Source organism: Oryzias melastigma, linkage group LG4 (assembly GCF_002922805.2).
Source record: "Oryzias melastigma strain HK-1 linkage group LG4, ASM292280v2, whole genome shotgun sequence".
NCBI lineage: Eukaryota > Metazoa > Chordata > Actinopteri > Beloniformes > Adrianichthyidae > Oryzias > Oryzias melastigma.
In genome coordinates, this window is record NC_050515.1 from 7,986,315 (window position 1) to 8,003,397 (window position 17,083).

General features: G+C 38.0%; 1 protein-coding gene across 2 annotated transcripts in view; it reads right to left on the minus strand.

The window, feature by feature from the left end:
- The window catches only part of p3h2 (prolyl 3-hydroxylase 2), a 62,873-nt gene that overhangs the window by 6,270 nt on the left and 39,520 nt on the right, over positions 1-17,083 (minus strand). For both annotated transcript variants that reach the window (XM_024279257.2, XM_036211476.1), the window contains 4 exons: positions 7,736-7,888; positions 7,374-7,563; positions 3,148-3,279; positions 1,282-1,409 (listed from right to left, as the gene is read on the minus strand). In XM_024279257.2, coding sequence (XP_024135025.1) covers positions 1,282-1,409; positions 3,148-3,279; positions 7,374-7,563; positions 7,736-7,888 — 603 coding nt within the window. The remainder of the gene's footprint in view (positions 1-1,281; positions 1,410-3,147; positions 3,280-7,373; positions 7,564-7,735; positions 7,889-17,083) is intronic.

A 17,083-nucleotide genomic window follows, 5' to 3' on the forward strand; every position in this document is an offset into this window, starting at 1 on the left:
GCTAATTTCCACCTTCAGTCCCCATAGAACAGGTCGATGGTTCCCAAGTAAAACAACAAGTTAATTCAACAAAGAAACGACAACAGAATTCAGACAACAGCAGATACAGAAATAACACAGATGGAGTTGTTAATAGGAAAAATAAAATAGTAAATTCATAAACATAGAAACAACAATTAAGGGAAAAGTAGACAAATAAAAAAAAATGTGATAAGTAAAATAGGTGGACAGATGTGACAGAAAAAACTAAAATAAATAGAAAAAAATGTAAATCAAAATATTTTATAGTTAAAAGAAAAATAAAAATAAATTAAATCAAAATAAAATAAAAAACTAATTTTAAATCTTAATTAAATCCATATAAAATCAATTAATCCAAATCTAAATTCAAATTCAAATCCAGATTTAAGTGTAAATCCAAATCTAAATTAAAATTGAAATCCAAATAATCTAAATCTAAACCTAAATCTAAATCCTCAAAATCTAAATCTAAATCCAAATCTAATTCCCAATCTAAACCTAAATCCAAATAATCTTAATCTAAACCTTAATTTAAATCCAAATCTAAATCCTCATAATCTAAATCTAAATCAAAATCTAATTCCCAATCTAAATCTAAATCCAAATTTAAATGAAAATAATCTTAATCTAAACCTAAATCTAAATCTAAATCCTCATAATCTAAATCTAAATCCAAATTTAAATCCAAATAATCTTAATCTAAACCTAAATCTAAACTCAAATCTAAATCATCTAAATCCAAATCCAAATCATCTAAATCTAAATCCGCATAATGAAAATTAAAATCCAAATCTAAAAAAAATTTGTTTAAACTGAATATTTAGATTAAAAAAATAATCTTAATTACGAGGTATTTCTATGAAAAAAACTTTAAATCTAAGTTAAAGTGGCTGATAAGACTCTGATGATCCAGCTCCTCATGCGTTTGTAACTGATGTGTGGTTTTGAGTGTGTGTAACGGCAGCTAGTGTGTACTATTCAAAGATTCGTATGCATAGGAGCCGTTTAGAATTTGTAGTTAGTTTCTGTATTTGTAAGTTCTTGTTATTCTATTGCACATATAAATACACAATTGCAAGTACACCCGGTTACACACAAAATGTATTGTAGGAGTTACAAATCAAGAATTACACACAAAACCAGTCAGACTATTTCGATTCCATTTTTTTTTTACTTACCACTCTTTCTGTAAAAACACCACCTTAAATCTAAGTAACTAATAGAAATGTAACACACACTCTGTACAGTTAGAGTACTGACCTCTCGTGGCTCGCCATCATGTCCGAGCACCTCCCTGTAGAAATCAACGTTTTCCGTCATGAACTCCTCTCCGTCGTGGAACAAAAGGTAGGTCAGAGCGCACTGCAGCGCGTCCTCCAGCCTGTCCACTGCTCAAAGGAGAAAAACTCTTTAGAGACTCTCTTCTTAATACTTTACGTGTGGTATTATCTGACCGAATGCACAGTGAGCTTCAGGAAAATGTAATAATGCCAAAATAATAAATTCTAACAGGAGTTTCTATATGAAACATTCAAACCACAACCTTAAAAAAACGGCCACCGACGCTAGGCTAGCTAGGATCGCAAGTGCTGCGAACTCACCACGCGCACGCCGTTCAAAATCTACAACTTCTAATAACATTTTTCCACAGTAGTTTGATAATGAAGCTCGAGAAGTTGCAAGACGATCAATGAAAAACCCTCGGACGAGTTTTTGTTTGTACTAAAAGTGCTTTTTTTTAATTTTAATTCAAGATGGCGTCCTCTTCCCAAGGTCAAAGGTCAATGAAACTTCTTTGGTGGTTGTATACTTAAAGTGATGGAATGCGTGTAAAGTTTTTTTAAAAAAGAATAGCACGGACAAGAGTGTCTTTTTCCCAGTTTTGTGCAAAATGTGAAGATCACCAAATCTCACACTTTGACCAAAAATGGCCGCCAAGCCGTAGATCATGTGGCCATCCCATAATAATGTCAAAAGTTTTTGTGGATTTCCTCGACACGTCTTCTGGTTTTGTTTGTGTATTTTGACAAAAAACTCAGACGAGTTTTTATTTGTAGCTTTGACTAAAAGTGCTTTTCTTGAAAATTCAAGATGGCGACCTCTTCCCAGGGTCAAAGGTCAATGAAACCTCTATGGTGGTTGTATACTTAAAGTAGCTGCATGTGTGTGAAATTTTGTGACAACTGCACTCACAAAAGTGTCGTTTTCCCATTTTGTGTGAAAATCGTAAATCGCACACTTTGCCACAAAATGGCTGCCAAGTCGTAGATCATGTGGCCATCCCATAATATTGTCAAAAGTTTTTGTGGATTTCCTCGAAACGTCTTTTGGTTTTGTTTGCGTATTTTGACAAAAAGCTTAGACGAGTTTTTATTTGTAGCTCATACTAAAAGTGCTTTTTCTTAAAAATTCAAGATGGCGACCTCTTCCCAGGGTCAAAGGTCAATTAAACCTCTATGGGGGTTGTACACTTAAAGTAGCAGCATGTGTGTGAAGTTTTGTGACAACTGCACTAACAAAAGAGTCGTTTTCCCATTTTATGTGAAAATCGCGAATCTCACACTTTGCCTCAAAATGGCCGCCAAGCCGTCGGGCATGATGTGGCCATCCCATAATAATGTCAAAAGTTCTTCTGGATATCCCCGGCATATGTGTTTTGGTTTCGTTAGTGTGTTTTTTTGGCTTCATAAGTGGTTTTCGGCTCATTCATTTGACTTTTTTATGGTTTCATGTGTGATGTCATCGTCTTGGGGGCGGAGTCATTCACTATGCTGTAAAATTCATTTTCACAGGGGAAGAGTTAACAGTTGATGTGGAAGTTTGAGTTTTGTCAGGAGTAATGTGTTGGCACAAAAGGACTTTATATTTCAGAATCATGACCTCGTGACCTTACATCATCAAGAAGACGTGTGCATCAGACACGGTAATCCCAGAACTCTGAGCGGTCTGTTACGCCCGCCTTTGTGGTCACCACGGCAACTTGCATGAACATGCATATCGATGGGCGTGTACTCTACAGATTCATTCGTCTGATTTTACTCTAAAGTCGTCATAAGATGAGGCAAGTTCTTCGCAGAGCCGCAGAGACTCTAGACATCTGAAAAACATGACGATGGAAACACAAACCTTTGAAGTATGCAAACTGGAGGTAGTCGTAGTGCAGAGGAAGGTAGTTCTCCATGGGTGAGAGGCGGCCGGGTCGGGTGGCGAGGTCCCGAACGCATTCGTGTTCACAGTGGAGCACCTGAGTGAAGTGATCTGTAACGACATGTTAGTTTTGACAGATGTAAGAATTAGGTTCGTTTTTGACAATTTCACAGAATTTTTAGTTTTACTGGCAAAATACTGTGGAAATAATCATCGACTTTTCTTCAGTAATTGGTAAAAATTCGACATTATCCAATCAATATACTGTGTATTGGGCAAAAACATTTTTGTCACTTATTTTGAAGAGTCTGACATGAGAAAAGACGAGTTTGGTCTGAAAAGTCCATCATTACAGAATCCACTAAATCACAGTTTGAGTTTTTAATTATGTATTTGTATAATGGTGTAGAAAATGAATATTTGGTCAATAAAAACAAACCTTTATAATGTAACCCTGATTAAAGCTTCCTTTAGGTCTTCATCAGATTCCACTACAGCTGATATTTTGGTTCATCCCATTATTTAACTAAAATTAGCTATGAAAGCTGTATTAGAAAGACTTTAGTTTAGCTTATTGTTTAGGAAAAATAAAATACACAAAGAAGGCTCATAAAAATAAAATCTAAACTCAAATGGCTTATTCAAGGTCTCCACCAAAACGAATCACACATAATAAAAAAAAAAAAAATCAAAATACAGAAAAAGTGACAATACATATAACAGAAGTTCACAAGTAACATAATTTGCTTAAAAACAGCAATAAAATCCAATTAAGAGCAGAAACACAAATTTATGATCTATGAAATCTCACTATTGAGATAAACGTGCAGAAGTGAATGACATTTTTCAGATTAAAACACAAAAAAGACAATTTGAGTCATGAGAAAAAAAAGTGATTTTTTTGTTAATCAAAAAGAAATCCATCAAATAAAATATAAGGAATAAATCAAAAGGTTGAGAAACTTAAATACTTTCAGTACTAGGTAGTAATAGATACTTAGAACGTTCAGATGGAGGATCTCTTCTTTGGGTTTAGGAATAAAACACCCAAAAATATGCTTCTTAGGAGGAAGTTAATTCCTTCCAAATGTTTAAAAGGAGCATCGGCAGTGACAGCATACTTGTATATTTGTATGCTGCTGAATTCAAAGTGTCACCAGAGCAGAGATTACTGCCCGCAGCATTACAAAAACCTCAGTTTGAAGGAGATTATTTTTTAAATGTTGCTCTTTCTTTGCAGATCTGTGGGAAAACCCTCTTGTTGCCAAATAAACTACAAAAATACCATCATGTTCCTTTAAAAATAAACCCCACAGAACTGCATTTAGGTTTAAAGTAAAGTTGTTTTGGCTGAAAATGTTTCAGATCTGTAAATGGACTGCAGTCAGTCTTTACTTCTGGTTTGAGCTCCTGGATCGTTGGAAAAGGTAACAGAGCAATAAAGCAGAGAAAGCTGGCTTCCACATGAGCCATCCTCACTATAATTTAAAGTTTTATTTGTTTTAGAGGCTCTGAACATTGACGTCACTTTCTTTTGTAGGGAGCACAATCGTAGTATTCTTCTACGATCAATATAGTCATTTAGAATAGGTCATAGTGGTGCGGGTAACACAAAAAAATGAAAATGGACAAATAAATCATTGTAATTGTGTCTTTATGATGCAGAACTGGAGTACTCTGCTGCTGTGGTGGTGAACCACATGGAAATGAATAACTTGTGGCTTTCTTTCCTGCTTGTTTGGGGTTTTCTTGTGACCAAAGATTACAACATCTGTATCCGTAAAAGTGTAACAAAACATTTGACCACCACGTAAACTCAAGCCGGTCTAAAAAATGATTTCAGGAAATGAGGTATAATCAGTTTTGAACGGGGGGTGATCCAGAGTTTGTTGAACCGTTCCATCACGGCCAAACCAAAACATTCCGTGTGGTGTGAATAACAATCTCCTGTGGAGGTTAGAAAACACTAACTTAAGGACGTTTCTTTTAAAAGCTAAAATTGACTTAATTGTGTAAATGCTTTTTAAGCATTCACTTTATAGAGATTCTCCTACTCCTCTTCGATGGTATTTTCGTAGGCACATAAAAACACTCGTTCAGGACATTACTGCTTGTATTGTTGGTACTCGTAAACTTTATAGTTTTTAAATATTGAGCAGACTAGGCCCCATAGGAAATAACTGAGAAAGCCCTCAAATTCAGTGTTTTAAGTAGATTAGCAACAAGCCTTCAAACACATTCTTGGGCCAAAATGGAGTTTAGCTAATATTTTAGCAACATGCTACATTTTTTGGCTAATTTGTTATCTGCTGGAGTTTTTAGGCTAATTTAGAGTTTAGCTTCTATTTTACCAACATGCTAACTTTTTGACTGATTTAGTTAACTAGGAAATGTTTGGCTATTTTGGAGTTTAGCTAATATTTTAGCAACATGCTAACATTTTTGGCTAACTTGTTATGTACTGGATTTTTTAGGGTATTTTAGAGTTTAGCTTTTATTTCACCAACATGCTAACTTTTTGACTAATTTAGCTTATAAAGAAATGTTACGTTATTTTGGAGTTTAGCCAATATTTTAGCAACATGCTAACATTTTTGGCTAATTTGTTATCAACTGGGGTTTTTTAGGCTATTTTAGAGTTTAGCTTCCATTTTACCAACATGATAACTTTTTGACTGATTTAGTTTATTCAGAAATGGTACGCAATTTTGGAGTTTAGCTTCTATTTTAGCAACAGGCTAACATTTTGACTAATTTAGTTAACTGAGAAATTTTAATCTATTTTGGAGTTTAGCTAATATTTTAGCAATATGCTAAATTTTTTGGCTAATTTGTTATCTACGGGAGTTTTTAGGCTAATTTAGAGTTTAGCTTCCATTTTACCACCATGCTAACTTTTTGACTGATTTAGTGAACTGGGAAATGTTTGGGTATTTTGAAGTTTAGCTAATATTTTAGTAACATGCTAACATGTTTGGCTAATTTGTTATGTACTGGATTTTTTTTAGGCTATTTTAGAGTTTAGCTTTTTTTTCACCAACATGCTAACTTTTTGACTAATTTAGTTTATTCAGAAATGCTACATCATTTTTTTAGTTTAGCTAATATTTTAGCAACATGCTAACATTTTTGGCTAATTTGTTATCAACTGGTGGTTTTTAGGCTATTTTAGAGTTTAGCTTCTATTTTAGCAACAGGCTAACTTTTTGACTAATTTAGTTAACTGAGAAATATTTGTCTATTTTGGAGTTTAGCTAATATTTTAGCGACATGCTAACATTTTTGGCTAATTTGTTACTTTGGTTTTTTAGGCTATTTCAGAGTTTAGCTTCTATTTTAGCAACAGGCTAACTTTTTGACTAATTGAGTTAACTGAGAAATTTTAAGCTATTTTTGAGTTTAGCTAATATTTTAGCAACAGGCTAACTTTTTGACCAATTTAGTTTAATCAGAAATGTTATGCTATTTTAGAGTTTAGCTCTTATTTTAGCAACAGGCTAACTTTTTGACTAATTTGGTTAACTGAGAAATTTTAAGCTAGTTTACCTAATATTTTAGCAACTTGCTAAGATTTTTGCCTAGTTTGTTACTGGTTTTTTTTAGACTAACTTAAGAGTTTAGCTTCTATTTTAGCAACAGGCTAACATTTTTGATTTATCTAGTTTACTGAGTTATTTTTGTCTATTTTGGAGTTCAGCTAGAATTTAAGCAATGGGCTAGCATTTTTGGGGTAATTTGACATCAACTAAGGTTTTTTTAGTGTTAATTTTGAGTTCAGCTCATATTTAAATATTTTAGAAAAATGGGCACATATTAGAGATTTTTAAGCAGTTTTACAATTTTTTTTTAATTAAGTCAACTTCAGTGATCTTTCATAACAAAATTTCCAGTCTTTTCCTTTTGCTTTTTCAGCAAATCCCTTCAGCAGTCAAAGTAAACTGCGTCACCATTTTCAGCAAAAAGCTTCATCATCTTCAGTGACTTCTTTCAAAACGCAGTCACACTAGTATTATACAGGTAATGCATCTTTTCCTGTTGAACTTATTTTTTACCTCAATGAAATTGCCATGAAGCAGCACAAGAAAAAGTAAAAGCAATTTTATAAAACCAATGAAATGTTTTTAAAAAAGCACATTACAGTGCATATCAGTACCTTTTGAAAGGACATCTACAGATGCAATTAAATTTATACTTTTTGCTCCTACCTGATACAACTTCCAGCAGGCTGTAACGGTAACGGAGGTGATCGTGGTCCTCAAACTTCTGCGGACCTTGGCACAAAGCCCGACAAGCCACATCTGCTTGGAAGTATTCCACCAGCGCTTCCTCGAACAGGGAAATGGCTCCTTCATAATCCTCTTTGTCGTAGAACTTCACCGCATCCGTGAAGCAGCGCTGATGTGGGGAAGAGAGATGAAAGATGGAGAGATCTTCTATGACGTGATCTTCTATCGTGTTAACGGTTGACAAGTTACAGTGTGTTAAAGATTTGTTCAAAGTTAAGAGCTGATAATGGAAGGGTTAAAGTTTACTGAGATCTTGTAATGACAAAGGTTTTCCTTCCCACCTGGTGAGGCCGCACTTCTCGGTCCACAAAGTGTTGCTCCCTGACCCCCTCCAGGACTTTGTACTGCTCCAGGTTCTGACCCATCTCCACATGTTCCGGGTTAGCTTGGAAATAGGTATGGGCTGCTGCTGCTGCTTTTTCTGGCTGCTTCAGCTACAAAACAAAGACAAAAAAAAATCTATAAGAATACAATTCTTCTTTTAAAACCTTTTTTCTAAGACTTACTCCAATAAAAATCATGTTTTTAACATGTCCTGGTGGTAATTTCCTCATAATTGAGGACATATTTAAAGAAAATTAAGCTTAAAATTGCATCTCTGAGTATTTTTAATTCAAAGTATTGTGAATTATATAGGGCTGGGTTGAAAAACCAGGAGCAACCTGGAGTGTTTTAGTGATCCACTTCATAAGATAAAGAAAAAACGCGCTTTAACTTCAATTGGAATTGAATATGTATATATTAATGCAGAGCATTTTGCACATTTTTGTTTAATTGTAACTTTTTTCTCTCATTTTAGTGCAAGTTGCACCAATGGGTTGATGGTCAAACTTAGAAAAATGTTGCGTTCGTGTGGTGTTGGAATGATTGGACAAAAGACGTCAAACTCCAAAAACGGACACAAATATCAGAATAATTTCCAAAATGACATAAATGCAGAATAACTTTCAGCACGTGAACAAAGGTGAATGTGTTTGTAGTGCACCATCTATGTGGAAACACCAAAATTGCAGGAAAAAATAAACATTAATGAGGGTTTTCATCAATAAATTGTTCATTTTAAGACTTTTTTATGGAAAAGTAGAAGAAGAAAAAAAAACCTTAACCAGTTCAGGTCAGATCAGGCAATTTTTTTTAATTTTGCTACAAAAATATGAGCAGATCCCCTTTGAAGAATCCTATCAGAAGAAGACAACAGAGTTCTGACAGTCTGCAGGCGCTCCTGAAAGTCTGCATCCACAGGAGGAAACAGACTTTCTGACAAAAACAAAAAAAAAGGCTTCATTTGAAGACATATTCTTGGCCAAAAGGTTGATGTGATATATTTGAGTTTTCTTTTAATATAAAAAGAACAAAAAAAGAAATAACTTGATGCAGAAGAAGCAGATTTAGGAGGACAAACCGTTCCCATCCACATCCTGTTATTTCGTATGAGAGCTGTCATCATCGTGGATAATGTAACTGATGGGTTCCTTGCAGTCAAATTATTTAAACGTGGAGATCTTGGACGTCTTAAAGCCTCCTAGACATGTTTTTTTTTCACAAAAAAATGTTGTGTTGACAGTTTAAGAAAGTTAAAAAGATGTAACATCATCATATTTTCATATTGTTTGATGGGAGGGTTAATAAAAACTTTGTTGTGTGTGTTTTTTTTCTGCATATTGAAGAAAAAAATGCTAAAACTTAACCAATCTCCATGTGATCCAAAGTGAACATTTGTTTCTATTTATGAAAAAAAAGAAGTACAGCACAATTAGCTACAAAAAGGTTCTTTTGTGTATCCATAGTTTAGTAAAATCCCTGGAAAATCAAATTTTTTTTGCAGAAACAGATCTCAAAAGAGAAGTTAAATATCTCCCCAAACTTTGTGCATCACATCAAAACAAATAAATGGAAGAAATCTCATGAAATAAGGAGAAAATCTTGTGTTTTGACGAAGAATAGCAGGTACTGATGTGACAACACTGCATCGGTTTCATCAGGCAGTAAAAAAGGAAAGAAAAGAGGCCCAGCGGGACCAATTGATTAGTCAAAAAGGCCAAAAGGGGAGGTGGAGCTGAGTGCATTCTTGGCAGGATCACCTGGCTGAAGCAGGCGGGGGGCGCCCAGCAGGATTGACCTACTCAAACAGGAGGAAGGAAAACCACAACACTGGGGCCAAAGTGAGACATTTTTAAGTCGTTTTTTTATTTTTTTTTAAAGATAAAATAGGAGTAAAAAAATCCCAGGAGATATGAGCATGAAGTCTTTCCTGGAGTTTAAACAAAGAAGAAGCTTTAAATTTAAAAATCCTGCTTTGAATCCAAGAGCGCAGATGGGTAAAATAAACTCCTTCTTGTCACACATCCGCATCTTCTGCACGGCGTAAATCTTTGTCTTATCATTAAAAATCAAAAACAGACGTTAAAACTTCTACCAAGTCACCTCTCGGGCGTCAGAGATCCCCCAAAAATAAAGAAAAACTTATAGAAAACAGAAAAAATGTGCATTTAGACTGCATGTCTAACATATAAACTCAGTGGATTTGAAAAGGATCTCCAGCAGACTTCCTCCCAGAGACAAGCTAAATTATTATTTATTTATTTAGCTTAATTATGTTGTTATCTTAATTAATTTCAAATAAAGTTGTCGCTACGACTCATGAGACAACACCTTCTTCCCTTCTGCCACTCTGCTCCGAGCTGCATGTGACAAACACGTTTTTTTTAAACTTCAAAACGGCGCCTTTTCTGTTGGTTTTATCTCCATGGCAACCATTTAGTTTTTTGGTCACCTGGGAGTGACGAACAAGTCTAGGTAAGTTTTAAAAGAATCGGCAAAAGTACATTTTTGGATTTCCTTAGCAACAGAGATTTTTGTTAGCCACGCCCACATTCTTGATATGTTCGTATCATATGTCATATCATTTTGTTCAGCTGGAGCCAGGGAGTCACATATTACATTTTTACAATATTACGGTAAAAATTATCCAAACAACAGGGTAACGCTACTTTTATAATAAGCTTGCCTTGCTAACGTTTTTTAAAATATGCAAACTTTGAAAGCAACCTTTCTCCCAAGTAGCCAATGAGGCTCAAGGATTTATGAGACCCCTCCCTCCCAAGGAGGAGTTTACATTTGTAAAAAGTAATGAAGATGTTTTTTTTTTATTCAAAATGGCTGCCTCTTTCCGAAGTCAAAGGTCCATAAAACTTCAGTTGTAGACTTTTAGTTGGCGTTTGTGAAATGAAAAATGTTCTTTTTCATTTTCTCCAGGTACAAGATGAATACAAATTTTGGTGGATTTATAAGGTTTTTTGCACAAAGGCTCAATAGGAAAGAAGAATTGGGAAAACAACAAAGTCCTTGTAGTCCAGCACTGCTGTGGGACATCATGATTCTCTAAATACATCCCATTTGTGTTAACAGAGTTGTAAAAAAGCACTCCTTCATTCCATCAAAGTTTAAATTAAACTCATGCAGGTACTTGGATGAAGTCAGCAGAAACATCTTATCTGCATATATTTTGGTTTACCTTTAATCTTCCAGACTTAAAACGACAGCGAGACTGAAACTCGGCCATGAAAAGCAAATCTTTGAACACATTTCAGAGTGTGCGTCTTGTAGGCCCTGAGTACATTTTTCCTCCCACAAGAGTTTGAAAGAAGCACCTGTAGAGGTGAATGGCTGCAGTTTTGCTTTCACTGCTCAGCTTCTGGGCCGTCCTGCCAGTCTGAGAGAGGGGCTCTTGATGTGGGAACAGCGTCGTGCCAAGCTAAATTAGCCCGCTCCACCAGGCCTCCTGCTCCATTCACAGGCACGCCTAGAACTTGGGCTGGCGCCACGGACACGGCATTGACGTTGCAATAAATATTATTTCACTTTCTCTATTGAGGCAGAACATACAGAAAAAGAAGACAGCTGTGCAGTGTGAAGGCCAGAAGGACCTGAAAAGGTTGTTGAAGATTTGCAAACAGCTCCTGCAGACATGAAAGCCTTATAGTCACAACTGCCCTTACAGCAGGCGGATACGGGATGTCTGAGAGCAAAAAAATGGGCAAACCTGTATGGGGAAGGCAGGTGGTCTGCACAAAATATGAAAGTCTTAGACCGCTTGGTGAGCTTGTAGAGAAAAAAATGTTAATGCTACTTTTTTTTCTTTGGGGATACAGTGGTTGACAGGTTGCATCAAACACTTAGGGTGTATTCAGACTGGAAAAATCCTTTGTTCCGGACCAGTCCTGAACCTTTTGTTCTTTCATTCAGACTGCTGTCAAGGTGCCTTTCCTGTTTCAAACCAAATCTTGTAAACAAAACCATGTGAGTAGAGATCTCTTCACTCATTGGCCAGTGATTACGAGGGCGGGACGAGGTGACGAGAAAGAATAATGGCAGTCCTATGCTTTGCAATCGTTGTCAAGATCTTTTACAGATTCAAACTTTATATGTTGCAGACCAATTTTGAACGTCTGTATCAACATCAGGTACGACACCTTTTACTTTTTGGTACGTTGGAGGAATGCTGCAAGGTACGGTCATCATATGTTCTGCGTAGGAGACACAGATAAGGATATAGTAAGTATCTTCAGCCGTGAAGAAAGCAGTTGGACCCTTTCTCCTGTTTGATAACACGACAGTTGTTGCCTTACATTTGCCTGCGGATCATGGGCTACTTCATCCGAGTTAATCCGAGAATGGAGTGTATTAAGACTGAGGAATCTCAGAGTGAACCAGGGCTAACTTCAATTGGAAACAAATCGAGACTACCTTAAAATTTGGGTCTGAGAGCGATTCCTGGTCCTGGACCAGGGTCCGCTCGGGTGTATTCAGGCGGAAAACTTGTTCTGGATTATCAAGGAAGCAAATTCTGCTTCACTTTAAACAAATCAAATGTGTCCAGCCTGAAAAGACCTTTAATACGTAAGGGTGAAGTAGGTGAACGGAGGCGTGTTGAAGAGATTTTTCATGTTTTTAACCCACCACAACACTACACACCGCAGAAGGAGCCCATTAGCGCTGTGCAAGTGATACCTGTTTCCGGATGGCTTGCTATGAATTCGGATTTTGGACAGAGTGTAGTTTGTGTGGGCATTCCACAGGCCCTTACACATTACCTGCATTTGCATGCCATCAATATCAGCAAGAATTCACACCTTACAAACTACTAGAGTGTGGCACAAGGACATCGTACGACACTATCACCCTTACCACACACACAACAATAGTCCGTAAGAGTTTCACGATCCACACCTATTCTACGATGGGCCTGGACAACCCAAAAACCTTCAGACCCATTCTAGTCAAGCCCCGTACTGGCGCAAGTGACTTTATTAGAGTAAAGAATACTGTTGTATTTGATAGAAACAGCACTGATCTGTTTAGAAATGCTGAGTAGGCATATATTCTTACTTAAATAAGCTTCAAAATGTTTATTCTTTGCTAGATTATTCAAATCAATGTGGACTAAAAGTCCTGAGCATCTATTTCCACAGAAAATGTCCCTTTTCTTCTACTTTTCTGTGGGACTCAGATCGCTCCAGTCCTTGATGTGAGGCCACTTGGAGCAGCAGCCGGCATTCCTCTTCATACCACCCCCGGACCAGACACCCTGATGATAACTGCTGCTCACATTCAAGCTTCCCTGGCATCCGTTCTTTTTTTCCAATAGGACAGGAACCAACAACTAATTTGATGATTCAGCCCAGCAAATATTTACAAGTACCTTCCAGACAAACGAAAGCAACACATACCGTCAAACTGAAGGAAAGGAAAACAAGACGGCACAAGAAACTCAGTAAAATCTTTGCTTTGCTTGACAGGAGCGCAGGTGCATTTTTCAGAAAATGCATCTTTTCTACACTGCATATGAAGATGGCTTACAGATGCAGCTGGTTTTTGGATTGTCTGGGGCTGTGGATGGTCATAGGGAGTGGCTGTATCTGAAGTGGAACGCAGGTGTGTCTCGCAGTTCCCTTGAGACTCATATGAACACCTCAAGAGACGAAAAAGAAAACGTACCAAAACTTCACAAAAAAGTCGTCCAGCTCAGCTCTGGCAAACATTTTAAGCCAATGAAACGAATACAGAGCGCCGGCGAGGCCGGACCGGACTGAATGCAGTGAGTGCCTCTCGGACTTTTCAAGTTACCCAACGATTCCAGCGTCCGGAACCGGAGCCGGACCGGATGCAGTATGAACTCAGGGTTAGGGCATTTGTTGAGTCACGTCTGACATCCGACACCAAGAACTCACATCAGGAAAGTCGATCTAATCAGACGATTCCCATCTAGAGACAAACAGCTGTTGCCCCAATTCTGGATCACTTCAAAGCCCCACAGAGAAAGTTTTGACTGATGATTCATGCTGGGAAGATGTTCCTGGAAAACTCTTTAAGCCTGTTTTTCTGAGTTAAGAACTTCCATTGAGACAGTTTGTCATCTCCCATAATGCCCCCAAAATAGGAATAATTGTCAACATCAAAATGAGACTTAAAACAACCCCCAACAATAAGAAGAGATGCTTATGGTTCATAAGTGGCACCAGGTGGTGAATCAAACCATCATGTAACTCTCATTTAGTTCCAGACAATTCAAGGTACACCATAACACATGTCAGGCCAGGAAACCAGCCAGCCAGACAAGGTGTGCGTTACGAGCAGCATGGCCAACAAGTTAAGCACACGCAGTGGAAAAGACCGAATGATGTCATTGGCTAAAGCAGATTTCTTTGATGTCTTCCCTCCCTCCCTCCAGAGACCGCTCTGTCCATCACGCCACCCCTCTGGATGACGGCTACCGTCCTCTGCCGTCTCAGACCACAGCAGGCTCCTTCTGTGGGGGCCGCGTCAAAGGAATTCCTGAAAAAGTCCAAACCGCCGTCGCTGCTAAAAAGCCTCTTTCATTACACAGGAAAAAACAACGTGAGACTTCACAAGTCCCAAGCCCCCGTTCGGTCTTTGTTGTCTTTAATTAAGGCCCCCCACCTCTCAAAAGAAAGCGGTAGCAGAATAATATTCACAGGAGAGAATCTTGATGCTGAAACGGTGTTTTATGGCTTTGTGTTCGGCAGCGGCTGGTTTCGATTAAGAGGAAAAACCTCGCTGGACTCTGACAGAAACAGGAGAATCTATTAGCTATCAAAACACAGTTTGTCTCTATTATGAGCTAATGTGGTTCAGCTAATTTGAAATGCAGTGCCTGTTTTTCCATGTCTGCTTTGTGGCGAACGGTACCGGAAAGTGGAAGAAAATTCAGCGTTAATCATGGCAGGAGCTGAACTTTAGAGACTAAACAGCCGTCCACCTGACACCACCATCAGCTACTGTATTCCTAGTCGATCTTCCACCTTTTCTGGAGAGCAGTTGTAGGGAACACAATGCCAGCTTTGTTTGGGAACCTCCATAAACACACGATTTCTACAGAGTGGAAAATCACCCATAATGCCCTCCTCCTCCCACTTCAGCCTCATGCCCTCTTCAAACACCTTCCTCACGAAAACTGCTCCCGAAAATACGGCACACACTCTTCCTGAGACTGTCTAAAAACAGACTTGGTTAGCCCACATCTTTTTTTTTTAATGCTGATCTCACACCCCATCAGTTTCCATTTACATAAAGGCGCCTTTTTCTCGCATGAAATACTCCTGACTGCTTTTGGAAATTTGAAAACAGCTCTGTTTTGTCTGCATCTCTTTGCCTTTGGTTTAGTTTGAGGAGAAACTCAGCTAAAAGCTGGAACTGGAGCTCTTGTGGAGGAAACCACCGATACTACCGTTCAGGCCTTTTAAAGATTATTGACAGTTAAACAAAAACACGTGGGAAAGCTCTTCTCCGGCCAAGAGATTTTAGAAACAAGAAATTCTTTATCGTCCCAATGCAGCAAGGCATTACAAAAATAAAAACAATAAAGAACAACTGCAATAAAATGACAGAAAGAGTTCTTTGGTGATGAACATTAATGTAAGAATGTTTATCAGTGGAACTCGTTGTGTCTTTTATACAAACTATGTTTTGTGACCTCATAGTCTTTATATAAACCTGCCAAACTCCTCTGTCCTCCTCCCATGCATCATCAGAACTCACTGAATCCCTTTTGGAGTCACAAGGTTCTGGAGCGAACCCAGTTTCTGTTGGTCAAAGGCGTCCTACACCCTGAACAGGTCGCAGGTCTGTTATTGCAACACGTTCTTATTCCCAAGTGGTCATATTTTGACGGATGGTTAATGACCCCTCCGGGTCACTTTTTGACGTTTTGAGTGTCCCCAACGCGTCATTTTTTGACGTGCTGGTGGTTCCAGTTAAGTCAGGGGTCGGGTCATTTTGTTGGCTGCAGTACCGGCTGCCTCCCGAGGTTTGGTCCGCATCCTATGCCGATAACCTAACCGGGTACACTAACCCTAGCCTGATCCACGTCTGGTACCACGTCCAGAACCAAGACCGCATCTGGAACCGGTAGCGATCAGTGTCCGGTACCGATACCCTAACCCTAACTTTAACACGGTACGAAATTGGTACCTGGTTAAAGTTAGGGTTAGGGTACCAGGTTAGGGTATCGCTACCAGACACTGGTCGGTACCCGTTCCAGATGCGGTAATGGTTCCGGACGTGGTACCTGGAACCGGTACCCTAACCGGATTTCTTATTCCAGAAGAAGAAGAAAGTTTGAGCAAAAAAGTTACACAAATACTTATTTTAAAAAAAATTTCCTTGAAAGAGTTTGAAAAATGTATGCTTGTGAGTGTATAAAGATGTTCATTTAGTCAGTATTGTATGTTTAGGTCGGAAGAGTATTAGCATTATCTGTCCTATGGGCAATTCCATTATGGGTTAGGATAAAGCTAGCAGACTTTAGCATTATGCATCAGCATCAAGCTAGTGGATTTAGGCATAATGCATTAGCATGTAGCTTGCAGACTTTAGCATTTTGCGTTAGCATAAAGCTAGCAGACTTTAGCATGAAGCATTAGCATCAAGCAAGTGGGTTTATGCATTATGCATTAGCATCAAGCTAGCGAGCATTAGCAAAATGCTAGTGGACTTTAGCATTAAGCATTAGCATCAAGCAAGTGGGTTTTAGCAATTTGCATTAGCATCAAGCTAGTGGGCATTAGCACTATGCATTAGCATCAAGCTGGTGGACTTTAGCATTATGCGTTAACATCAAGCTAGCTTACTTTAGCACTATGCGGTAGCATCAAGCTAGTGGACTTTAGCATTATGCGTTAGCATCAAGCTAGCGCACTTTAGCATTATGCGTTAGCATCAAGCTAGTGGACTTTAGCATTATGCGTTAGCATCAAGCTAGCGGACTTTAGCATTATGCGTTAACATCAAGCTAGTTGACTTTAGCATTATGCGTTAGCATCAAGCTAGCGGACTTTAGCATTATGCGTTAGCATCAAGCTAGTGGACTTTAGCATTATGCGTTAGCATCAAGCTAGTGGACTTTAGCATTATGTGTTAGCATCAAGCTAGCAGACTTTAGCATTCTGCGTTAGCATCAAGCTAGCGGACCATAACAATATGTCTTAGATCGATTATTAATCTATTAAACTTAGATCAATACAGATCGATTAATTGATTTTTTATTTATCTTGCTGCTTATTAAAGCTGCAGCCAAGACTCTAAATATAGAAAAACTGTCAATTTTCATA